The sequence below is a fragment of the Coffea eugenioides genome, chromosome 2, assembly GCF_003713205.1.
Source record: "Coffea eugenioides isolate CCC68of chromosome 2, Ceug_1.0, whole genome shotgun sequence".
Classification (NCBI taxonomy): Eukaryota; Viridiplantae; Streptophyta; class Magnoliopsida; order Gentianales; family Rubiaceae; genus Coffea; species Coffea eugenioides.
The window spans coordinates 75,824,001-75,850,342 of NC_040036.1; the positions used below are offsets into that span (position 1 = coordinate 75,824,001).

Genomic DNA, 26,342 nt, shown 5'->3' on the forward strand with positions numbered 1-26,342 from the left:
ATTAATATTATACATATATTATATATTAATATATTATATTATATATTGAAATATGTATATTTGGAGTTGTTTTTGATATAATGTTTGGATATGGTGTTTTTGGTATTGTTTTTGAAATACACATTTACTGTAGCATTTGGAATGTGAAAAACAGTTTTTCAAAAACAGAAGCAAAAACAAGAAATCCAAACGGACCCATAGTCTTCTTCTTGTTTTTTACTTTTCCTCTGTTGACCGAATTTTTGGAGACAAGAATTGACAAATTTTTCCAATTCTTTTCGCATGACCTATTCTCTATTTATGAAGAACTAATTTCATACTTCTAATCAAGGAGACAACTGAAGATTTGGTTAAATAAAAATATGAGATCTAAATTATTTTAATTGTTTCTTTCATTTATTAGTATTTGTATGTTTTTTGCTTTTAATGGTTATAGCTACTGTGTATGATTGAATAGTTGCATAATATTTAATTATTCACGTAGTCTATTTGCTAATTGGGGGTAGTTGAATCCGTAATGTTAAATTACTTTCGTCCCGGTAGCAACTGGCATAATTGGATTTATGTTAGAGAAACGTATAATCTAATTTAAATAAACACTCGTAACGTGTTTATTGATTAGAGTAGCATTTCTATAGTTCCTAATGCAATTGGGGAATTAATTCTATGGTCATACCTAGGATTATTCCCAAATTAGGGAAATAGTCAATGGTCGTACATTGACCATCGAAAAAGTAAGCAGATACTGACTGTCAGATCGTATCAGCAGTTAAAAACCTACTTATTAGTGAATGTCAGGATTATATCTGAATCAATGATCAGTTGCCTGAACCATTTCTGAAGTATACCCTTGGCTAGAGTTTTTCCAATTATTTTTCTCAATTAATTATTTTTCGCAGTTGATTTATTTAGTCAACAATTCATTAGCAATTAATTTTCAAACCCCCGATTCATCTTAACTTGAAAAGGAACGAACTTTTCCCCAGTCCCTGAGGAGACGACCCTGCTTGCCACTGTCTACTAGTTAGTGAATTCTATCAATTTGTCAATTTTGGGTATATCAAATTAAGCAAACTCTTCGGAGTCAGGGTGAATCAAGTAACCCACCATTGCAAATTCAGAGTTCCTGCTCCAGTACCTGAAATTGATTGTCAACTAATTTTGATGGTAATTAGGTTTTTATTATTGCACAGATTCGATACCTGTCAATGATCCAAGAGGTTTTAAAGAAATTGCAAGCCTTCAAAAGGAGGAAAATCAGGATTCAACGAAGACGTGATTCCTGTATATATCACTGGAAAGCACAAATGGAGGAGGGTGAATATGTTGATGATTTGAATCCCATCCCTGCGAAGACTGGTGTCTGACCCAAGAAGTATTAAGGAATTTGCCAGCCTTTCTGTTATTTCGATGACAACCACATATAGGCCAATAACTATGTAGTAGAAAACCTAGAGAGAGCGTGGAGTTTTTTGTTGTCTCATCTCACTGTCCGCCTCTTCTTCTTCTAGAACAATTTTCCCCCAAAACAGGAAAAGAAATGGAGAAGAAGAAATAAAAATACTAGTGCTATACGAAAAATTTAAAGGGACAGTGTGTTATGCAAAAACAGCAAGATTTAAACTCCTTGAATAACACAAGAAGTTTTCTATTATTCTGGTTATTGCTACATTTTAAGCTTACAAATATATGATCTGCTGAGCCCAAAATTGTTGTGTATTTCACCTCTTCTGAAAGTTTAACTTCCCTATGCAATATGCAAATAAAGTTGCAAAAATAATCGGGTACAAGGCCAAAACCACGGCCACAATAGGTAGGCGATTATGGTGAAATCCAAAGTAATCAGTCAGAAATTTTGCTACAGTTTTAGTTTCTTCAAACACCTCAATCTCCTTCTCGATGTCTCCGTACTGTGAAGTGAGCACACCATTAAGCGTCCACGATGTAGGGATTATATAATAAAACCAAATCCACCACTTCGGAATTTGCTGCAAGTTAAAGAAATAGAAACCTCAAGGCTAGCAATAAAGAAGAAGAACAACTATGGAGAATTCCACACCTTGTTCTAGTTTGTTATATCACAGATGCCTACGCTGGAGGATTAACGTACTAATCATGAATTGGGTTTTCCTGGAAGTTCTTAGAGATGAAAATGGTACTTACCGGTCGAGGAACTAAAAATCCAGCAAAGAGGTTGAACATTGTATAAAAGGTCGACTGCAAAATGGCAGCCACCGGAAAGCTTGGAGTGATTGCAATCAGGAGCATGCCCAGATAATTGAAGTACAACAACGTACAAAACATTGTATAGAAGTACCAGGAAACCTTATAAGCAGACCAATAGTACCCAATCATGGGATATGTGATGATTGTATAGGCAAGGGATTGGGCAAGGATATAAGGAATCTCTACCGTTACCTACAAAATTTGACATACGAACTTGAACGAATAAGTACTTGTTAAAGAAGAAAGTTGCTCTTTAAAGTGAAAAATTCAAGAACTTGGAAGTGAGTGCTTATGAAGTAGCCTTTGCACCAATAATATGTAGCACATAAACTTTATGTCTGAATTCTTTTCCTTACTCTTTATGTTCAGCATAGAAAACATGCATATAACACGGTTTGAACTTCAAAACCACATATATGATTAGCCTAAAACCCGCATATTGGAGGGACTTGACAATTGACATAACTTTCACTGAAGCACAAACATAACCATGCGAGAGCAAGTTTGTGCAAAACTTTCAGTAAACTTGAAACAACAGGTTCATTTTTGTTTTTTTGTTTCCCAAATTTAATTTACCTGTGCGAGTGCATAAGCCCATGAAGCATACATTCCTGCAAATCTTTCTCGATAAAGGACACTGCGCTCTGTGCTGACATATGGTAAAACCGAAGATGAATTATTTATGCCACAGAACAATACAGCGCTGAATATTGCACCAAGAATGTTAAATAAGCTTTGCTGATTTTCCCTGCAAAAGGAAAAGAAATGATAAATCAGAATCCGGTTAAGTCAGGTAACCAAATTATATGATTAAGTTCTATGATCAGACCAGAATCCAATTGTTCATTTGGGTTAGATTGGAACTAATTTTGACAGAAATATCCATGCATAGATTATTGGACATAAGTTATACGTGTACATAGTAAACTATGTACTACAGTTATCTCAGTGTATTAAACCAATAGTTGGGAGACGAAAAAAGTTACAATACCAAATCAAGGGCGTAGTTAGATGAATCGATTTTTTACCATTTATCAATTAATAGAAATCCAAGAGCTGAAAACTTTCCTTCAAATATATCACAACCTGTCAAAATATTTTTTTTTATACAACTTACAGTTTCTTGCCTTGACGCCAGAACAGTGCACCAAATACCAGAGATGTAAAGACCATGTGAAGAAAGCGGTTCAAGTTGTATGAAGGACTTCTCCAGTAGGACCAATATTGTTTCCAGAGGCAAGCTTTGAACTGTCCCCATCCATTTAGTGGAAAACGGGTCGGGAAATGCAGAACTTTTGAATCAGAAGGTGGAATGCTGAGTCTGTTCACTAGTTGTCTGTTATCCCTGTAAAGAAAGTAATGGAAAAATGAGTTCGAGACAAGCTTTTGTTGTGTTCAAGCCATCTATGACGTAAAAATCAAGATAGGGGAATCCATGATGTTTTTCTGAATGCTATCTCTATTTCTTCCCAAAAACTGAAACCAAACACCCTTAAAAATTGTGGCAAGAATCTAGTTCATAAGGAACTATTTCATATTAAGTCTTGCGGACTGTAAAAGCAGAACAAGTTGCTTTCTATAGTAAAATTCTGGCAAATATATGATCGCAAGTGCATAATTTGACAGCAAGAAACACATGCTAGAAAACGGTTGCAGATTTAGGCATTCATGTACACTAGAAGCTTCCGATACCAACACTTCCATGACATCATTAGCAAGCATTTTCTACATGCATCATCTCCATGATTGTCTAATACATACTGCATAATCATCCGATTCTGACGTTGAAGCTCTTCTCATGGCTATCTAGAATATTTGATATGCAGATGATTCATTTCATTTACAAATTATCTTAGTAACCTAAAATGGCAGCAAATCCTATAAGACTTATTCTTGGCAGTTAGACTCACTGGTACAAAGTAGAATTCCGGTAAATCTGAGCAAAGTCTATATCAAGTTCAGCTTCAGAAGACGTAGAAGTGACCTCTAACATCCATGTTGCTGGATTATAGTTGTCTTTTATCTTTGGCACACCTGAGATTCCCTGTTACAAATTTCAACAAACAGTCAAAAGTCAATCCTCTTATGGCTAACTACGTAAGGATAAAACTGAAAATTTAGTAAAATTGTGTGACAAATTACCTCAAAATAATCAATAACTTTACTGGATTGTGGACCCAATGGTCCTGCATATATGATGCTCCCTCCAGATTTCAACAGAAGTAGCTGCAACATGTTTAAGAATTATTCTAACTAAAAGCGAGACGGCCATTCAAAATCCCAAACAGAATACCAGGGCTTGGTGTTTCTTCATTTGAACCTTAGCTAATTAGAAGGAATAATTTCTTAACTACTCATGAGGGTTATAATCTCTCATCCAACTTTACCAAGTAAGAGTTCTTCAGTAGAGAACTCTGGAGAGACAGAAAGTTGGTCCCTTGCTTTGCATCAAGTATATTCCTTGGATAGTATATTCAAATAAAATCCTATGAAATTTCAGTTACTGTGTCGTAGGTTTTCATTTACCTCATCAAATGATTCAAATATGTCTATACTTGGTTGGTGGATGGTGCAAACAATTGTTCTTCCAGTATCAGCCACATTTTTTATAGCCCGCATGACAATTGCAGCTGCTCTTGCATCCAATCCTGTTGTCGGTTCATCCATGAAAATAATGGAAGGGTTTGCTACTAGCTCCACTGCAATTGTAAGTCGCTTGCGTTGCTCAGTTGATAAACCACTAACTCCTGGAATGCCGACTAGAGAATCTTTGATACCATCAAGCTCAATGGTTTCTAAGACTTCTTTAACAAAGTCCTGTTATGATGCCACAACAATGTCAGTGGAACGGTATGCAGATAACAGAAAAAGCGAACTTTATTTATTTGTTTATTACTATCATTTTGTTGAAGTGTCATACAGATTTAGTTTTCGAATCAATCTGGGAATGCAGGCGTAGCCAAGCAGAAAAAATGACTGATTCCTCAACAGTTATTTGCGGTGAGTGTATGTCTGTTTGCTCACAGTAACCCGAGATTCGTGCAAATGTCCTCTGAACTTTGGGAAATCCTCCAATCCTTATTTCTCCTTCCACGTAGCCACTAGTTTTTCTACCAGCAAGAACATCAAGAAGAGTGGTTTTCCCTGCTCCACTAACGCCCATAAGTGCAGTAAGAATACCAGGTCTAAATGCACCAGTAATATCACAAAGTAGTTGAAGCTTTTCCTTTGTGTAACCATGCTCCTTCATTCCCTGAAAACAACTCCAGATTATCTAGTTCTCTAAATATAAACATATTGTAGTGTATATAAAAGACTGAACAAACCAAAAGAGCGTCATGGTAAAATCTGAACAAGTCTTCCAAGTGTTATTTCCGACCGAAGTTGTACGTACATCCTTTCCGTAAATAATTTCTAGATTGTGCTCATTGTAACATTTTTTTGATGCCAAGATTAATCATATGAAAATTTTATAAAGGTAAACCTCAAAGGAAACGAATTCCTAACATGGCTAGTTTTAACTTGAGGGCCAACTAGAAGATGAGGTTGCTCAACATGTTATCGTGCTTCTTATTGTTCAGTAAACATGCATGACTAAGAGAAATTCATCCTACTTCAGGCAAATGACTATGCTACGATCCAATCTGTCTCCTGCATTGCTTGCAATGATTTAGAAATAATAACAACTGCATAATTATGAAGTAATATGAAATAGATTGACCGGAACATTGAACAAGGAAGTAGTTTTGACCTTTAAATGTAAGTACTTTGCATATAAGCAGCATAACAAACACTCAAGAAGACCAATTTGATTGTCAAGAATTTAAGATCATTGATATGTTTTTTAAATTTCTTGCAGTTGATAGTGCATGATTAGATTCACATTTAGCTTCAATGCACCAGGGAAGAAGCAAATAAGGACATATTCTTTCTCGTTCTCTTTGCTATTTACCAAGTTTCCTTCGTTCTTTAAATTAGTGTACCTTATTAATTAAAATTTGAGAGTGAAATAAAACTGAGATGATTAAAATTCTCTGCTTTCTGGTGTCAATACTGCCAAATTATATTCATCTTATTAACACTTGTAATGCACTTGTATCATTCTCATTTGCCCGAAAAATTGGATGAGTTGCAGCATATTTACCCCTGGGGTATCAATGTAGTATTGTAGATTTTGAAATACCACAGAAAGGGGTTCAAAAGGCAAAACCATTTTTCCTGCAAAATGAGTAAAAAGAACTAAATTAGTGCACTATAAAACCAAAAAGATAACAATATTAATCATATATAAGATAGAGTTAATGTAAGAAATGGAAAATGCCCAACCTTTGCCAGATTCTGTTGTGGTGTTAGGATTGCTTTCTGAATTTTTCATAGTGGCTGTGCGAATGGGCTCACTGCTTTCTTTCATTTGAGAGAGCTTGTCGTTTGAAATGATAGCACGAGTAACAGGACCTGCGTGCACCTTGATCAGTGAATAACATGTGGATGATGTTGATCCCTTCTACATCTTGATGTCATCAGAAAAGATGAACTTACTATTTAAGAAACTTAAGGCCAAAATGAAACCGATATTGAAGAGCAATGCAAATCCCAGCAAAGCACCAACTGAAATCCAAAAAAACTTCCCATCAAAGCTTAACCCCCGACTTTCTAGTGTTTTTTGTCCCATTGTCATGTTTGATGATGGCAGAACCTATCAACAACAAGAACGAAAAGCAGTTATATCAGAGAATGAATTGCAGATTAGACTGTGTTCCATTTGGCGGATGACCAAATAATTGTAGGCGATCGCAGTTATCCGCATACTGCAGTAAGGATAGCAGGCAGGAAGAAAAAAATAAAGATGATCAAGATATGTTCATAGAAGACCATCAAACTTGACATGTATTATAGGTGAAAACTGAAGCAGGAAACTGATAGAAGTGAGAGATGTCACAAAAAACAGAAGTGTACCATTAATTGAGTCGCAAGTATTTTAAGCCATTAGAAAATTTAGTTTACCAAGCTAAAAATGCTACTTAAATCATTATTTGTCATTACATGTCAGAAGATTTTGCACTGACAATCAAAAGAAAGCCTTTAATTTGAAAATGCAGGTGCCAAAGATAATGTTCAACAGCTGTGCCTTGAGTACCCAACATGCTAGCCCAAACAATAATACCTTTAATCTTCCTAAATGGACAACTTGTAAATGTAACACCAAAAAAACAAAAAATGATGGCTGTAATGTATTTTAATCTCTATTCGGTTGAACATATATTTAACGAAATTGCCAAAGTAAGTACTGATATTTCTGTGGAGAAGGTGTAAAATTGCAATGAACCTGGGAGATAAAGAGCTTACTTTTTGCCATCTTGGGGCAAGAAATTCATTTAAAGCAAGGCCAATCTCACCATATGTCAATGGACAAACCCAAAAGCCCCATCTTAACCAAGCTGGCATTGAGGCTGCATTTAACTCCACAAGTTAACAACCTTTTACTTGCTAAAGTAAGTATTGCAATTAAAAATGAACTGAAAAGGATTAAGCGCTTACTTCTTGCGATAATGAAGCCACCAAATGCCAGGGAGAATAACATTGATAAGCTACCAACTGCTGTGGAAGTGATCACATTTCGACAGACAGATGCAATGAAACGGAACATGGATATTGACGACAAGTGCATGGAAAACAATAAGATTAGTTGGCGGAAGAACCTGAAAAGTAATGGTAAGTAGTCAGAACTTGATTCCACATTTTCATGATTTGAGTGACAAACTTGGTAGAGAAATCTAGATATTAGCACAAAGTTGCAATGAAAGATTGTTGGTCTGTCAGATAAACAATAATGATTCTTCAGTAATTGGAAATCTATTTGCTGGATCACCCCACAGATTACAGAAAGCACTCTTGTAACCGCAATTTACCTGCCAACCTCAGGAGTATATCCAATGACATAATAAGTCAAGGATGTCCAGACCACAGCTTCCAACAATGAGAAAGGAACCTTAAGAATTGCAGATGGGATTGCATATGCCCATGCAGGGTAGAAATACAGCTCTCTTTGTTTGTAAAAAATTGAGAGTCTTGCAACAGTCAGTGATAACTCTGGAAATCCATCAACAAGAAGGATGACAAGAGCATAAAACAAAGCTCCCAAGTAATAATTTGCATGGAGAACATCAACGCCCATTCTTGTCCGTAGAAATACCGTCATGGCAACAGATGCAATTATAACCAGCTGAAACATGTGGTAAATGATATTATACATATAAGGAGATATAGCAATGGAAAAGGTAATGTACACTGATGCAGCTAGGGAGACAACGATCTCTTCCCAGTTAGCTATTAAGTGATTATGAGGAAATTGACAATTTAGCACACAAAATGTAATTCATTATACTTCACGAACCAGAGAATGTTTGAAATACCCATTGGAAGAATCATATTGATTGAAAGTATCTTCTTATTATTACTGTTTATGCAAAACTAATTAGAACCATTTGGCGGGGATATAAACCACTTGTTTTGTTTTGAATACTATGGTACTGGGTTGTGATTTGATTATGTGCACAAAGATAACAATGTGCTTACCTGCACAGATTTGAAAATGTAAATAAAAGAATTTCTTTTCATAAGAAGATACTCTCTCGACATGCATGCTCTGAAAAGTGTCCATTTAGGAATGGAAAACTTAGTAAAGCTTATAGCATCATTCTGGCTCTTGGACTTGGAAAATACCCCAGAAACCTCTTCACTGAGCTTCTTTCCATAAACAGATTCTTTAAATTTCCTTGATAACAAATCAACAGAGTTGTAAATGTACGTTGCACTGTCTCTGTACCAGTACTGAGCTTGATCTTTTCTTGATATAACCTACAATGGAACCAAGAACTTAATTAATATTAGCTAATTGGTCAATGGGATGTAAAGAAAATTAAGAGGAGACATGATTAACTCACCTCCTGGAGAAAATCTGCTACTCCTTTTCTTTCAGGACACCTAAATCCACAACACTCAAAAAATTCCAGAACACTTGTTCGAGGCCCATGATAGACAATCTTCCCCTCAGACATCAAGATGATGTCATCAAATAGATCAAATGTTTCTGGTGCTGGCTGAAGAAGTGATACAAGTATAGTAGCATCTGTGATATGTGCAAGCTGCTGAAAGTAAGCAACTATTTGATATGTGGTTGAGCTATCCAAACCATTTGATATTTCATCCATAAATAAAGCTCTTGTAGGGCCAACAACCATCTCCCCTGTACAGTAAGTGGTCACAAAATGTTCTCTTGATACTAAAATTTTTTCTTCTATTAATCATCACAGTTTTCATATGAGGTGAGTGTTCTGTAGATTAAGAGTGGCCATAAAGTTACCTGTTGTCAGTCTTTTCTTTTGGCCACCAGAAATACCTCTTCTCATGGCATCTCCAACGAGTGTATCAGCACAAATATCAAGACCAAGTATCTGAAAAGAGATCCATGCCCTCATCATCATTAGTCATTCATTTTTAATTCAAGACTTAGAGTAAAGCATTTGAAGACTAAAACAGTTGAAGGATAGTGTACTTTCAGTATGTAGTCCGTCTGGAGAGTTGTTATTTGTCCTTCAACGGAAATTGCCTGTGTAAGATCAGGTTGAGATAAAGAAACATGAGACTTAAGCCCATCAGCTGTACAAGAATGATAAAATAATGTTCTTGAAGGCCATAAATATGGCATTAAGCTAAAAACTGCAATATGAGAAATAATTGTAGCAGGAAATTAAGAAAATGTTTTAGTGACAGTTATTTTGTTTACTCTATTTCTTTTTCATACTCTCAGACTAGGAAATTTTTGGATGGACATTCGTACGAGAATGATAGTTTGTTACTGCCATCCATATGAGTTGAAAAAGATTCAGGCCCACGCTTTGCTATAGTAGAGAATTGAATGAGGAAGTAAGAACCACTATGTTATTGCATTAGCAAAATAGTGAAAAATTGACTTGCAGAATTCCGCAGAGGTAAACCACGTCAAGTGAATGTGCATACTCTTAATGGCTCATGTCAGCTCTAGTATTTTTGCCACCCAAGTTTCCTAAAAAAGACCAAAATCATACTTCCCTTAGTGGTTAAACCAAGTTTTGCCAGTTACTGTTCGAATTACTTTTAGCGGAAAGGTTGTCTTCTGAAAATAAAACTAAAGCTTGCGAATAAGAGATGTTTTGAGGTCTTGATTTAAAGACATTCCACTCTAGCCAGAACTGACAGATTGTGGAGTCAGTCATGGCACATTACGTCAATATGGGATTTATGCAGGCTGATGAGTTGTTTTTGAGGCAATCCAAGTCCAATTAGGCTCGCATTTATTCTTTCTTGCATCTGAATTTTGAGCTCTTGATTTAAAGACATTCCACTTCAGTCTGAAAAAAGTAAGTTACACTAAATTTACCTTCATGTATGTATCTATGTCAGGATCCGGAAGAATTCCTGCTTCTTTTTCCCTTTTGCTCAGCTCAGTCATTATTGCTTTCAAAGTGGGGAACCTTATCAGCTCCATTGCATCACTGTAACACTTAAGATAGAGAAATAATTTTCTAAGTGCTGAAATATACCTGCTCTGCTTCCAACGCCCTGGCAACGAGATGAAAAGTCCAGTGTTTCCCGAACAGTCATTTCAGGGATATGCATGTCATATTGGCTTATGTAAGCCGAGGTTTTCTGAGGCACAAGTTCTGTCAATTTGTATCCATTGTATGTTATCTCCCCACTAACCTGTCACAATGAAAAACACAAACTAACATAAAGGCAAATGCCAAGTGTAACTTCATAAAGACATTAGACAATATAAGGTCCACAGGAGAATTCACATTGTCCTCACTAATATACTGAAACATGGCTAAATGTGCTGATATTGACTATTCAAGCATAATTCATGGTCTCAATGTGCAATCAACTCTTAAATTGCCAAAGAATGCAAAAGGCAGTGTTTCAGTGTCTTTTAAGTTCTAAAGATCTTTCAACTACTAGAGGTTGTAACAAGAGCCAGCTGAGTTCTCAACTTTAAAACTGTAGACCAAATTCAGTGCATGGAAGTGCACATATATCAAGCCCAGGTGATGCAATTATTGAAGTTCAATCCATTCTGTACACTTGCTCTATAATACCACTAAGGATTAGAGATCAGAAGATAGTGTCATCTCTTCCAGAGCTCTAGTCGTCTCAATGAAGCATGGAGAAAGAGAAAGACCTTGAGAGATTTATCAAGATTTCCAGAAAGTGCTTTAAGAAGTGATGTCCTCCCACATCCTGGAGGGCCTAACAGAAGAGTCAATCTGCAATAAGAAGATTACAAATTACAAAATATCAGAACAATTAATTTGACGAGCAATGAGATGCTCTTAAAGAGACCAATCTCTCCCCGTCTCCTTTCTTGAAGCATGATTGAGGAGTTAGCACTGAGAAACCATTCCATGAATGAAACAGCTTTGATGAATGAGAAAGGAGAATACCAGAGGATTCAAAAGTAGGGAACAACTATGATCAGTTAACCAGGCAGAAATTCTTGTCTATTAGTCAATACTGAACCAAAAGCTCAACTATAACAGATTTGACCTTTGTTATGAATTGAGATCTCACTCTTGCAATTAAAGGGAATAAATGGGAGACCAGCATACAAAGGAAGCCCCTGCCTGAACTATTGGTCAATGCAAATAAACCATATCCACTGAGGGAACTATCAAAGTCATACAAGACCAGCTCCACAAAGAGGATTTAGAGGTACCCAAACAATCACGTATGGGTAGAAGATCATGCACTAGGTTTTCAGGTTCATTTTCAAGTTAAAAAGAAGTTGCAGAAGTAAAATTGGAACTGGACTCATATCCAGTAAAGATAAAGAACTATGTAAATTGGAACTTAGCAACATGGTGCACACTTAATTAAAATGGAATTTCTATTGTGTACCTTCCAGGCTTGATGACACCACTAACATCACTAACGATGCTGATCTTTGATTCTTGTGGCTTTAAACCAGGAATCCTTGCAAGGTCCTTCAAAAAAATAATGCATTTTTCACAAACAGAATACAGAGACAATAAGAAAAAAAAAATGTTTATTGTTTTCTCTGTGATTTCTAATCATTATAATCTGGGAAGTGGAATTAAAGCATGAAAAAACAATTATAATCTTATTAACAAACTGAATTTTAATGCTTTTAAAAGCAGCTATGAATCGACTGTTTAGATTAACTTGAAGAAATACTACTGTTCAATAGTCCTAATAAGTGCAGAGATACGAGTAAATGCAGAATCATATCCACATAACAGAAGCAAAAGGAATAAGCAAAAGGAAGTGCGAATCCGTATATCAATATAAATCATGTTCTGTAAGAATAAGTAATGAAAAGACCAATAATGCATAGAAGCGACATTGTAACACCAAAAGATTGGTCAATTCACACCGGAATGTTCATGGGAACCTTATTGTTTACCCATTTTACTGGCAGCTCAGCACACTTTGCACAAAGCTTTTAATTATATCTCAGAGCAGAAACGGACACCACCAATTCTACTTCAAGAGAATGCAGCACTTACCAGAAGCATGGTTTTGAAAGAATTCCAAAGGGTTGGAAGAGGCTTTCCATACACAACTTGACATTTTGCTTCTATAGAGAGATCCTTGTACCTTACTTCCACAGTGGGCAACTCTATGCCGGTACTGCAAGAACAATGTTGCAAAGATAACTGGAGTTAATTTTAACGCCAGAAAAGATGAACAGGAAATACAGCTCTTAATCAACCCTCAGGGCTTGAAAGGAGAATCTGCAGCATCAGATTTCCTCAAACGCATGTTGACTCAGGCCAACAAACTTTAAGCAATTTTGAATTTACACTGCATCTCTTCATCCTTGATAATTGAAAACTAATGAAGGTATGAAATTAACAGCAGAAATTTTTATCTACATTTGTGATAGAGAAGTGGAATTTAGGTGCTCTTAAAATACTTCCTGTTTTCAGTCATGTAAATTACTTTCAAATGAAGATCACATTTATTAAAAGGAGCGTAACCTTACTTGTCGATCCTCTTTCTAATTTTCTGCAATAAACGAAGGTTATCATGCTCAACATGTCTAATTAGCTTCTCAATGAACATCTGCCTTTCCAGAACACCAAGCTTAGTTACATCAATCACCCGTTTTCTTTTATCACCAGCCATATTTTCACCATTTTCATCAACCAAAGCTGATCTTATCCGTTCAAAAGTAGGCAGTCTCTCAATAGCAGCCCACTGCAGCGCAGTTTCTTCATCAAGATTATCATCCCTTCCATTACTTAAGGCTGAATTGCTGCTGAAACTTGACTTTTGGCACTGAAATGATGCTCTTAAGCTTCTTCCTAACTCTGAGAGCTCGCTTCTCAGTGATTCTATATCATCTCTTCCAATTAACTCAGCCATTTCAGACACTCTTGTGGCACTTTAAACACATTTATCAGCAGACAAACAGAGAAAGTCACATGGATTTATAAAGGCCATATTTGGACTAAAAAGCTTGATGAGGTATGCCAATATGTCACACCGTGAGGATCATCTTGAAGGTCAATTTCAACATACCACAACTAAACGATGTGCCACAAAGAACACTTTAAAAATCCAAAAGGAATCAATGAAAATCTTTCCTTGGTTAAGAAGTTTATGAACTAAGGCTTCTTCACCAAGAAATAGTAATACTCCTAGAAGAAAATTAGGAATCAGACAGCTCTATCTGAACTCAAGTCCCCATGAGAGAATTAGTTGACTTTCATCTTAAAAAATGTGACACTTCAACAACGCCTCCAGCATTGCCAACTTCAAATCCAATTGTCAACAGATGGTTCTTTTTTTATTGAGTTAATTGAAGCAGAGAAATCATTATTCTATTCCATTAATCAGTACTGAGTCATCATATAGATATATCTTTGAGTTAATCAGAATAACCATACAACCCTTTGTACGTAACACCTTTTCTTTTATTGATTCCAGGGTCACATCCTTGAAGGGATTTGCAAAAATTAATGATGATTTTTGGCTTTTTTTCGTCAGGCGCCCTCAGATACAAGCATACCGACAGCTACATGGACCAACATCAACTAGCTTAGGCATTGATTAAGTCCAGCAGGTTATAGATAAATGCAATATGTGAACATTAAATTGAAAAGTGAGGGAAAAAAAAAAGGTAATGGAGTTCCCAGTTTGGTAATGGTAACAGGTTTCATGGGCAAGTCCCGTGTGCCAGTCTTTCATCAGTTCTCTTCTGTTCTCCTGGATTCTTGGTGTAATCCAAATATTAAGAAAAAAGCTCAGAAACCTAGAAAGATACAGTGAATATTGTTATATAAGTAACCAACAATGAATCGAAAACCTTGCACCTGCATTTAGATTCAGAAGGTGTATAGTAGTATGTTATTTCCTCTAGCCGCCCTCCTCTGTTGAGTTGGGCTGTCGACTAGTGTAAGTTTAGATAATACGACTGGTATAGTTACATCAGACATGCACCAATAGCAAAGTTACATCAGACATGCACAGATATGACAGATCCAAAGAACAACATGATTATTGTCTCCATAAAAAGTTGAATTCCCAAAATGAGGTAGTAGTATTCGTATTTCAACTTTTCACTACATGCTTTTTTCGGTCCTCAATAACATTAGTCCTTTAAACAATTATTGTATTTTAGTCTTCATTATCGATCTATTTTTGCTCCAAAATTTCACCAGCACATCGCATGACTAGCATTTCCAACCAATTTGTCTTAGGTACGCTGGCCACTAAAAAAGATTTAAAATCCCTCTTCCTTGAACTGTACATAGGTCGTCCGGGTTCAAAATCTTGCACTTTTACTTTAAAAAATTCGAAGGATGTATCAGAGCATCCATCTTAATTTAGATGAGTTTTCCTTCCCTCTAATCTCTTATACAACCCAACTTGGTTCCCCTAACCTCCCCGAATAAAATATTATAGATGTTGATGATTGAAAGAAAAAATATGCGTAAATTTGATCAAGAATGTACTGTAAAAAACCAAAATGCGAGAAACCCACAAAAAGAAGAGTGAAAATATGAAGGATTACTTGTACTACCATGTTGCTATCCTTAAATTCCGATGGGTGGTTTCTTCTATGATTTCCTGTCCTTTGACATGGAACAGTGAAGTCCTTAAATAAATTATACGACGCGGACTAGATAACAAGTGCATCACATGTTGGATTCCTCAAGCAAGATTAATTAACTCCATTAATCCCACATCTAGATTAGGTCTACTAAACCAAAAAAGACCGAAAAAAATAAATAAATAAAGACTGATCATAATCGATGCCGGATGGTCAACTCACGGACTCGTATTTATAATTGAGCTATGTTAATTAAAATTATCTAGAAATTCAAAGTTTTTGGAATTTACTATAAAACTAATAAAAAAAACTGCTAAAAGAGAGATTGAAAATAGAGAACTATTTTCTATTATTTCAATTGATCAAGATTGTTCTTATTCCTGTTCTTGTTATAAAGAGAGGTTACAATACCTCTATATATTGGTAATACAAGATGAAAGGTACATGAATTTAGTACTTCAAGTACATCAATTGAATAGCTCCACAAATGAACTGAAATAATTCATTCAATGTACCAATGAATCTTGTGGAGCATTCATGAATCAATCTTCTCGAGAATACAAATGGACATCCACATATTTAGTTGTTTCGTAATAGTATTAATTTATGTATAACTTCAATGTCTTAAATAGGTGATTTTGTGGATTAAGATCTCAAAATATGTATAGATTCACTGTATAGGTCATCAAGATGTGAAATTGTAGATAACATATTGCTGAATACAACTTATGGACAAATCGAAGAACATATAACCTCAAAAAACTTTCTGCCCGCAAAAGATATATACACAAATATTTAAACTAAATTATTTTACTTAATAAAAACATGTACAATTTTAGGAAAAACAAAAATAAAAAACAAGACGATGACTAATTTTATATTGTCGGATATAATGTCTTTGCTTTTTTTATTTGGAAAAACCAATTGAAATATTTTTTTTTGTTTTTCCTTGAAAAAACTATTTGATGGTGTTGGGAGTTTAGCATCGAACCCTATTGATTTATTAATAACTTCCAAAAAAAAAAAAATTTACAATGAGAGAAGCGATTCAACCTGTCTAACCTAGCTATTCCCTTTGTTAACTGAGGAGGGTATCTCCAGCTCGGATAGCGCTGGGGCCTTGTCCTGTGGTACCTCGGTTTCGACCGCCTCGGCCTATCACCATCGTGGATTGACTTCGGCCCAGTTACCGCCTCGGCCAAGGATTTCCCTCACAAAGCCGAAGTGAAGTATAACGACCTGACAACCGGAGTTGTGGAACATGACCTCTGACACCTCTGATAAAGCTGTTCTGACATGCGCCGCCTGACACATGACTGTTCCGGCGCACCTTTCCGCAGAGCCCATCAAATCACCTTGATGCGCTGACCCTGCCAGATCTCTAGGGACTCATGCCAGCAGTCCCTCTTTCCTGTCCATCCTCTATAAATACTCAAGGCTTCTACTGAGAAAGGGGATGACCAATTTTTCTGGTAAAAACCATACACTGATTCTCTCTATTAAGCTATTTTCCCAATCCCGAACTGACTTAAGCTTCGGAGTTCTACCGGGGGATTCAGCCCCTCTTGTAATTTAAGCAGGTGACCAAGCCCGCTGTGACCTCTTCAGCTGCAGTGCTTTCAGCTCTCAGTTCACTCCAACCGGTCAGAATTCACCTCTTCAATTGGCGCCGTCTGTGGGAAACGCGAAGACATCAGAAGATGAAGCCTACGCGTTCTAAGAGCAGGAAAGCTCTCACTATTGGTGCTGAGCAGAGTAATGCGGCTCAGCAAGAAGATATTCCTGAAGGGCAGGAGTCTCCAAGGATCCAGCCCGCAAACGAAGAAGCCATAACCCGTATGGCTGAGTTTGTGACCGAGAACCCTAACATCTTTGAGGAGTTAGGGAGGTATCTTAAGAGACAAGACAAGTAAAAGGCCGAGTCATCAAAAAGGAAGTCGGATGGATCCCCTGAAAGTTCGTCCGAAGAAGAGTCTGACGGGAAGCGCTTGAGCCGAAGTGCTTTGAAGAAAGCATTCTCCAAGGCCACTTCTAAGGTAGCCTCCCTGACCAGGTCATTCTCAAGAGGGCTCTTGGACCGACGACCTGAGGAACCTCGACCCATGGAGAGAGCTGGGGTGGATTACCAGAGGGCTCCACCCTTCACGGATGATATCAACGAGGAGAGGCTTCCTCCCAATTTCAAACTCCCCTCGATACCATCTTACGATGGCCGAGGTGATCCTGAAGACCACATTCATACTTTTATCTCGTCCTTCCGCCTATATTGCATCCCTGACCCCGTCATATGCCGAGCCTTCCCAGTATTCCTCCAGGGGACAGCTCGAAAATGGTTCTGGGGTTTAGAACCTAGGAGCATTTCAACCCTGGGGGAATTAGTGGAGAAATTTCTTCACCGTTTTGTCACAAAATCTACTACACATCTTATCAACATTTTCAAGAGGATGCATTTTGAAAAATTCATATTGAGAAACAAGCAAAGATTTCTTTTGTTCTTTAATATCTTGGTTACCTTCATGAAATACACACAATTTATCCCAAATATCTTTAGCTGATTTACAACCTTTAATCCTACTAGATTCATTTACATCTAATGCATTGTACAATATACATATGGCCTTGGCATTCAAAGAAAGGTATCTCTTGTCTTTTTCATTCAATTCTTGTCTAGTCTTTAATCTACTCAAATTAGTGGTAGAGTCAATTATTCTGGCTTCATAAGGACCATCTTCTACCACATACCATAATTCAATATAAACGGATTGTAAGAAAATCATCATTCTTTGTTTCCACATGCTAAAATGAGAACCATTAAACATAGGTGGTCTATCAATAGATTGCCCTTCTAAAAAAGAAACTTTTATGGTTGCCATGATCTTTACTCTAAGCGGTTAAGTTTGATCAAAAGAGACCAAGCTCTGATACCAATTGTAAGTGCCCGGTGCAACCCAATGAGTACAAACAAATTCACAATGATGCACAAAGATATATCAAATTTAAGCACAATAAAGAAAACTTAATTAAAGAGAAAGGATAAGAAATGCAAACCAAATATCAAACCAATAGCCTCTTCAATTGATGGCGATGCTAACCAAGATGTACAAGTGAAGGCTCACTCCTTCCTCACCCCAAACACACTTTGGTTGAGCCAAGGAGTTTTACAACAATTCTAGTTAACCCTCAACAGCCTACACTTGAAAGATCACTCACCCAATTAAGAACTATTTTATACAAATGAGGCAACCTTCACCAAGGTTTTACCACTTCAAGTGATAGGTTCACATTCACCAAGGTTTTACTCCTCCTATAGAGTAACCTTCACTTGAGCAACCTCACAACCCAACTTCCCAACCCCTTATACAACCAACAAAGAATCTTTCTACTCAAAAATCTCACTTGTAAGCTTGTATTTTGTGTTGGCAAAAGTCTTGTGTCTTCTTGTGCTTTGGGGTGTTTATAGAAGGTGAGAAATGGCTCCAAAAGGCTCTCCAACGGTCAAATATTAAATGCTGTCAAAACTAGCCGTTGGCCTGTCGGACGTCCGAACCACCTGTCGGACGTCCGAACCCTGCGTCCGAACGTCGTCAGAGAGTCATCAAATCTTTGCGAAATTTCTCGGACGTCCGATGCGATCGATGTACGTCCGATGCGTGCGTCCGATCCTTCCGGACGTCCGATGCTTCCTCACGAGCGTCCGACAGAGTTTCCTTCTTGATGTTCTTCATCCTTTCGGACGTCCGATAGCTTCCTTTCGGACGTCCCACATGAGTGCCCTGTTTTTGCTTCTTCTTTTGTGCCACAAGAATCTGTTCTAACAAATTGCTCACATAAAAACATTAGCCCAAATCTACATTTTGGTTTGTTAATCATCAAAATCAAGGATTGATCGACCAAGGTCAACAATCTCCCCCTTTTTGATGATGACAAACAAAATGAAGTTTTCTTTTATGAAATAAGTTCAATTAAAGCTCCCCCTTAGAAAGTGCCAACATACAAAGAAATTTCAATAAATCCTACTCCCCCTTTTGGCATTAATAAAAAAACAAACAAACTCCCCCTTTATTTTTCAAATCAAGACCATATTGAATATCAAAATTTTCAAATGAACTTACAACCATTTAGCACTTCTTGGATCAAATCTTCATGATGTACCTAAATATGAGAAATTTCATTTGGTACCCTTTCTTTATAGGGTCCTTGGGAGTTAATACGACATGATCTAGCAATCCACATGAATTTCATGCCTTTTCTCATATTTTTCTTTACATAGCAATCATTTTGCATATGTCCAAATTTGCAACAAAAGTGACACATGATAGAAGTATTTTGCACATAGGTGGATTTAATGCAACTAATTTTCTTACTTCTTATCATAGCAAACTTATTTGTGCCTTGAAAAGATTTGTTTTCTTTTGTTTGAGAAAACTTTTGTTTTTCATTTTGGAGAAACTCGTTCAAGTCATTAATTCTTTTCTTTAACAAATTTTGTTCCTCCACCATTTTTTCATAAAACTTTGTTTTCTCTTCCAACTTCCTTTTCAAATTATTTTTGCAATCAAAAACACTTTTTTGATTTTTTAAATCATCATTTTTCATTCTCAAACATTTGTTTTCTTGAAAAAGTTTGGAGTTTTCTTCCAACAAATCATTTATTTTTGTTTTCAAATCTTTATTTTTAGCATAAGATTTTCTCAAACTTTTATGCATTTTAATCATAAGAATTTTCACATCATCATCTTCATTATCTTCATCACAAGAAGAGTGATAAGAATTTACCTCATCTTCTCCAAAGGCCATTAGTGCCATTTGTGCCAACTCTTCTTTTTCTCTTTTTGAATTGCATTCATCCCATGTAATTTTGCAATCTCCTCTTGAACTTCTCTTGTTGAAGATCTTCTTGAAACTTTTGATGTGAGGAGTTATATCATTGTCCACTTCCATGTTTTCATTACCCATGAAGGATGGGTTATCCCCCATTTGAGATGCTTTAAAAGCTATGCCTCTCTTATACATTCTTGCATTTTCTTTCTCTTGCACTTTGAATTTCAGCTTTAATTCATAAGAGGTTAGGGAATTCACAAGAGATTCAATGGACATAGAATTTAAATCCTTTGCCTCTTCTATAGCATTTATTTTGTTTTCCCATTCTTTTGGTAAGGCATTCAAAATCTTTCTATTTTTCTCACCCAAAGAATATTCTTTTCCAAGCAATTTAAGATCTTGAATAATGTCACAAAATCTACTACACATCTTATCAACATTTTCAAGAGGATGCATTTTGAAAAATTCATATTGAGAAACAAGCAAAGATTTCTTTTGTTCTTTAATATCTTGGTTACCTTCATGAAATACACACAATTTATCCCAAATATCTTTAGCTGATTTACAACCTTTAATCCTACTAGATTCATTTACATCTAATGCATTGTACAATATACACATGGCCTTGGCATTCAAAGAAAGGTATCTCTTGTCTTTTTCATTCAATTCTTGTCTAGTCTTTAATCTACTCAAATTAGTGGTAGAGTCAATTATTCTGGCTTCATAAGGACCATCTTCTACCACATACCATAATTCAATATAAACGGATTGTAAGAAAATCATCATTCTTTGTTTCCACATGCTAAAATGAGAACCATTAAACATAGGTGGTCTATCAATAGATTGCCCTTCTAAAAAAGAAACTTTTATGGTTGCCATGATCTTTACTCTAAGCGGTTAAGTTTGATCAAAAGAGACCAAGCTCTGATACCAATTGTAAGTGCCCGGTGCAACCCAATGAGTACAAACAAATTCACAATGATGCACAAAGATATATCAAATTTAAGCACAATAAAGAAAACTTAATTAAAGAGAAAGGATAAGAAATGCAAACCAATAGCCTCTTCAATTGATGGCGATGCTAACCAAGATGTATAAGTGAAGGCTCACTCCTTCCTCACCCCAAACACACTTTGGTTGAGCCAAGGAGTTTTACAACAATTCTAGTTAACCCTCAACAGCCTACACTTGAAAGATCACTCACCCAATTAAGAACTATTTTATACAAATGAGGCAACCTTCACCAAGGTTTTACCACTTCAAGTGATAGGTTCACATTCACCAAGGTTTTACTCCTCCTATAGAGTAACCTTCACTTGAGCAACCTCACAACCCAACTTCCCAACCCCTTATACAACCAACAAAGAATCTTTCTACTCAAAAATCTCACTTGTAAGCTTGTATTTTGTGTTGGCAAAAGTCTTGTGTCTTCTTGTGCTTTGGGGTGTTTATAGAAGGTGAGAAATGGCTCCAAAAGGCTCTCCAACGGTCAAATATTAAATGCTGTCAAAACTAGCCGTTGGCCTGTCGGACGTCCGAACCACCTGTCGGACGTCCGAACCCTGCGTCCGAACGTCGTCAGAGAGTCATCAAATCTTTGCGAAATTTCTCGGACGTCCGATGCGATCGATGTGCTTCCGATGCGTGCGTCCGATCCTTCCGGACGTCCGATGCTTCCTCACGAGCGTCCGACAGAGTTTTCTGCTTGATGTTCTTCATCCTTTCGGACGTCCGATAGCTTCCTTTCGGACGTCCGACATGAGTGCCCTGTTTTTGCTTCTTCTTTTGTGCCACAAGAATCTGTTCTAACAAATTGCTCACATAAAAACATTAGCCCAAATCTACATTTTGGTTTGTTAATCATCAAAACCAAGGATTGATCGACCAAGGTCAACAAAGGCACAAACAGACAGGTGATGTGCTGATCAAGAGTGACATGCTCAACAATTATACGTCACAACTTGATTTCACACAGGACTTAGTCACAAGTGAAGATAAGTAAATGCTGCCCCACTTAACAATTTGAAAAATACACTAGATTCTCATCCTGTACCTTCCTGGCTTAATGATACCACTAACATCACTAAGGATACAGATCTTCGATACTTGTGACTTTAAACCAGCAACCCTTGCAAGATCCTAGGACAAGATAAAGCACCAACAGAAAGTTAAGAGACAACAAGGAAACAAGAATTAAGATGAACTGTTGATCTCTGTGTTATTCTTTCAATGCCTTATTGGCAGCGTAGAATAATTATTAATTAACCTAATATACTGGTAAGCTAGCACGTTTTCTACTATAACTTTGCGGCTAGGTATTGCAGAGTACACATTCAAAGAACCATTGTTGTCTCAACGAAAAGCAGATACTCACTGAAAACATGCTTTTGAAAGAATTCCAAAGTGTTGGAAGCGGCTTTCCTGAAACAACTTCAAATTCTGCTGCTACATGGAGATTGCTGTACCTTACTTCCACTGTAGGCAATTGCACGCCAACTCTGCAGGAACCAAATTGAGAAGTTGACTTACAGACTTTCAAATACCAGACAATTAAAAATGGAGAAAACACAGCATCTGGTTAACTACAAAAAATGCACAATCCCAGTCAGTTTGCCTTATCAAATTTTCATAGTATCATCATGCTGATATATTTTACTCCAAGAAAGTGATCGTTCAATGCATGACTACCAAAAACTGCATGTGTAAACTAGAATTTAAGAGCATTATATATGACTCTTAATCATGGGCATTTCAGCAATGTAATTAAACTTATAGCAAGTCAATCGGCCGCATTCTCAACCTTATACATGTTCACAAACAAGAAGAAATCTCACCTGTCAATTCTCTTCCTGATTTTCTGCAACAGTTTAAAGTTGTCATGCTCAACATGCCTAATGAGCTTCTCAATGAACAAATGCCTCTCCAGTGCACCAAGCTTAGTGACATCAATTACCCGTCTTCTTTTAGCATCAGCTTCATTGCCGCTATCCTCGTCAAACACAGGTGATTTCATCCGTTTGAAAGTAGGCAGTTTATCAATAGCAGCCCACTGCAATGCAAGTTCTTCATCAGTGTCATCATCCTTTCCATTACTTAAGGCTGAAATGCTTCTGAAACTCGCATTAGAAGTATGAAATGATTCTCTTAAGCTCCTTCCCAACTCTGACAACTCAATTCCTAATGATTCTACATCATCTCTTCCAACTAACTCAGCCATTTTAGACCTTTTCTCTTATTGCATAATAAAACTATCATTTTTCAGGGAAAAAGGATAATGCTACATAGATACACAAGCGTTCCGAGCTTCCAGCGAAAGATATGATGAGCAATGAGGATAGTATATCACCCATCGGATAATGAAGTTGAAGCGGCTGTTTCACATGCAGCAATAAAAATTTACATTCAAAAAGAAAGGCGGCTTTTCCGACATAGAATTAGTAGAACCTATAGCCCTGAACTAAGGATCCATGTCGGCTTCTTTGACTTTCAACATTGGCAATGCAGTTCAATGTTCAAATCAAATCAAGTGGGCTTTTCTTCATTCACTCGAACTACTACTGGTCGCCATAAACTAATGATCTCTCCTGTTGGGAGTTGGGACTGGTAGTAAACATTGTTAAATCATCAAATAATATCAAAGATTGCAAACCATTTATTGCCGTTGAAGATTTTTTCAATATTCTTATATATAATTATTGGTTCATGGTCAAGTCCCACTTTTTTTTTTGTCAATTAGGTAGTGCCCAGATCAAGTTCGATGCATCTCACCTCCTACGTCCATTGGCCTATGGACAAGACATGTGTAACAATCTAATCAAACTTCACTGATGTAGATGTTCCAATATCGGACGATCTATTCTATTTTATTGTTTTCACCAATTAAGTTCGTCCACTATGTTCTGGGACCGGGGTCAAATCTTTTTACTATCCTTATGCTTATGCAAAATTTGAAGGATTTCACAGTTTACCTCATTAGGACTCCATAAGTTATAAAAATTCAAGCTACACATATAAAGATCATTAATGGGAAATGACGCAAATTGAAAACAAAGCAAGCCCATTTTTCAGATGATGATGCCTTGACTTGATATCAACCTCGCGAGTACGTTTTCTTTGACCAACATGAATAACCCTCCTCTCCTGGTCCTACTTTTCCTTGATAGAGAACCCCGTCACGACAGATAAAAATAAGCATCAGTTGTTGAGGGTCGATAGGAGATAATATGGAGTGTTCGGATGCCATTATTTGAAATAATTAACATAGTATTTTTTTTGTGATATGATATATGTAAAATAAAAAAAATAGTTGAAAAATAAAAGTTAATTGAAAAATGTATTTGTGATTCAATATTTGGAATAATTTGACCATCCAAACTTTGGATAGAGCATTATCCAAAATATTATTTTGAATAGTTATTATACTAACATCTTTTTGTAATGTGATATATATGAGATAAAAAGGTAGTTGAAAATATAAAAAACTGATTGAAAAAAATATGTTTATCAGGTAAGTAGAATATATTTTAAAATAATTTTTGTATCCAAACAAATATGATAATCAACAAGAAAAAAAATAGAGGACAAATCATCATAAAGAACATGAGCAACATCGCAATCAATGAATCATTTTATGTCTTTGCCCTCTCATTTTACAGAGAAGGAATGAATTTGGATGCAAGAGGGTCTGTTGTCTACTGAATGATGAGGGGCTTATGAGGGGATTGATCATCTTTCACCCGTTACATTAATATTAGGGTTAATTATATTTTGCTCCGCTAAGCTATTTTCGTTTGGGACTTGTTCCCTGGAATTTTTTTTATCAATTTCTTTAGGCCTAATTACTAGATTAGGAGGTGGATCAAATTTAACTGTTCATCAGCCAAAAGAAAAAAAATACAGTAAGAACCTTTTACCTTTTGAACAAAATAAATTACCACTTTTGAATGGTATGTTGGGTATAGATACATTTCTCTAAGGGATTGATATTTGTTTGTGTTTTTCTATTAAGACATAAATATAAAGCTTAAATAAAAAAAATTATGAATTTTCAGCAGTTGAGTAGCTAGTATAAAAGGGCCAACTTCTGCGGCTTATTTAGTTAAGAAGTTAATTGTCTATTTAATCACTGGAATTAGTTTAGTGGCAAGGGGAAGGGGATGATTATTAGAGTTTTTCCTGTTATGAAGTGAATCCTATACCTAATAGTTGAAGATAAGAAGGGCGTGGAGAGAGGAGGAAGGGTTTAAAAAGAAATGATTATCAATTTGCTTGATGACCAACTAAAATTCAAGGAAAATTCAAGTTACTAAAATACTTCGCGAGAAATCAAAGTTTGAGGTACTATACTGCTATAAGTGGATAGTTTAGGGATCAGAGTGTTAATGGTAAATATTTTATGCCAGGTGCAAATTATAATTAACCAATATCCCTAATTTCGCTCAGAAGTGTTCCCTATATCACTATGGTTTATGAGCCTATATTAATTAGGCCTGACAATCGGGCCTAATGAGCCGGGTTTTGAGGAGCTCAAGCTCATCTCATTTAATTTGAAACATTTTCGGGTTTCGGGTTATGAGTTTCGGGTTCATAAATGTAAAACTCATAGTCGATCAGCTCACATAATATTCGGGTTGTGAGCCTTAATCGGACTTAGCCCAAACTCACTTATTACCTTTTAATTTTCTTAATATAATTACTATAACTATTAAGTTGTAAAACTAATTTAACATTTACAAGACTATAATATTAGAACTAAACATGAACAAATAATAGTTCTTAAAAAGTATATAAACCAAAAAAATTTTCAACAATATTTATATTTAATTCGTTCAAAATGCATGAAAAATAGTAATAAAACATGCGATCATAAGCCAATACATCTTTAAAAATTGAAACTTTTTTTATAATCTTGTGATTTAAATCCAAATATGCTTGATGATTTTTGTGTTTGTAGACCAAAAAGAAATCAACCAATATTATGCCAATACAAAAATTTACTCAACAAATAAGAAAAGTTAGAGATTTAGTTATGCAATACTAATATTGGCTCTCAAGAAAACTCATGAAAGAGTCTTTAGATGTATTTTTATGTTTTGTAATTTATATATATATTTAGTATTTAGTAATAATATATTTGGATATATAATTATGCATAATATCAAAATATAAATATTATATATAT

The 26,342-nt window shown here is 36.0% G+C and overlaps 1 protein-coding gene across 3 annotated transcripts; it reads right to left on the reverse strand.

Annotated features, from left to right (window-relative positions):
* Positions 1-1,721: 1,721 nt before the first annotated feature.
* On the reverse strand, positions 1,722-23,378 carry LOC113763116 (pleiotropic drug resistance protein 3-like). Of its 3 annotated transcripts, none has more exons than XM_027306841.1 (24): positions 22,996-23,378; positions 12,789-12,912; positions 12,160-12,245; positions 11,444-11,528; positions 10,809-10,968; positions 10,646-10,722; positions 9,782-9,835; positions 9,590-9,680; positions 9,171-9,472; positions 8,803-9,084; positions 8,136-8,449; positions 7,765-7,925; positions 7,573-7,676; positions 6,766-6,922; positions 6,553-6,681; positions 6,371-6,444; positions 5,147-5,479; positions 4,753-5,043; positions 4,369-4,452; positions 4,137-4,270; positions 3,344-3,571; positions 2,803-2,974; positions 2,164-2,418; positions 1,722-1,988 (listed from the first exon to the last, which is right to left on the reverse strand). In XM_027306841.1, exons 1-24 carry the CDS (start codon positions 23,376-23,378, stop codon positions 1,722-1,724), a joined length of 4,347 nt encoding a protein of 1,448 aa, XP_027162642.1. The 3 variants fall into 3 exon arrangements, with proteins under 3 accessions (XP_027162642.1, XP_027162644.1, XP_027162643.1); XM_027306843.1 differs by lacking the exon at positions 12,789-12,912 and adding an exon at positions 22,536-22,659 and having other exon boundaries at positions 6,559-6,681; XM_027306842.1 differs by lacking the exon at positions 22,996-23,378 and adding an exon at positions 13,268-13,650 and having other exon boundaries at positions 6,559-6,681.
* Positions 23,379-26,342: the final 2,964 nt, after the last annotated feature.

Excerpts from the sequence above, each read along its gene's own strand:
- LOC113763116 (XM_027306841.1), bottom strand. The coding sequence starts at position 23,378 with ATGGCTGAGTTAGTTGGAAGAGATGATGTAGAATCATTAGGAATTGAG. Across the intron at positions 8,450-8,802 it reads ACATTTTCAAATCTGTGCAG|CTGGTTATAATTGCATCTGT; the intron begins GTAAGCACATTG and ends CACATGTTTCAG. Across the intron at positions 4,453-4,752 it reads TATTTGAATCATTTGATGAG|CTACTTCTGTTGAAATCTGG; the intron begins GTAAATGAAAAC and ends AACATGTTGCAG.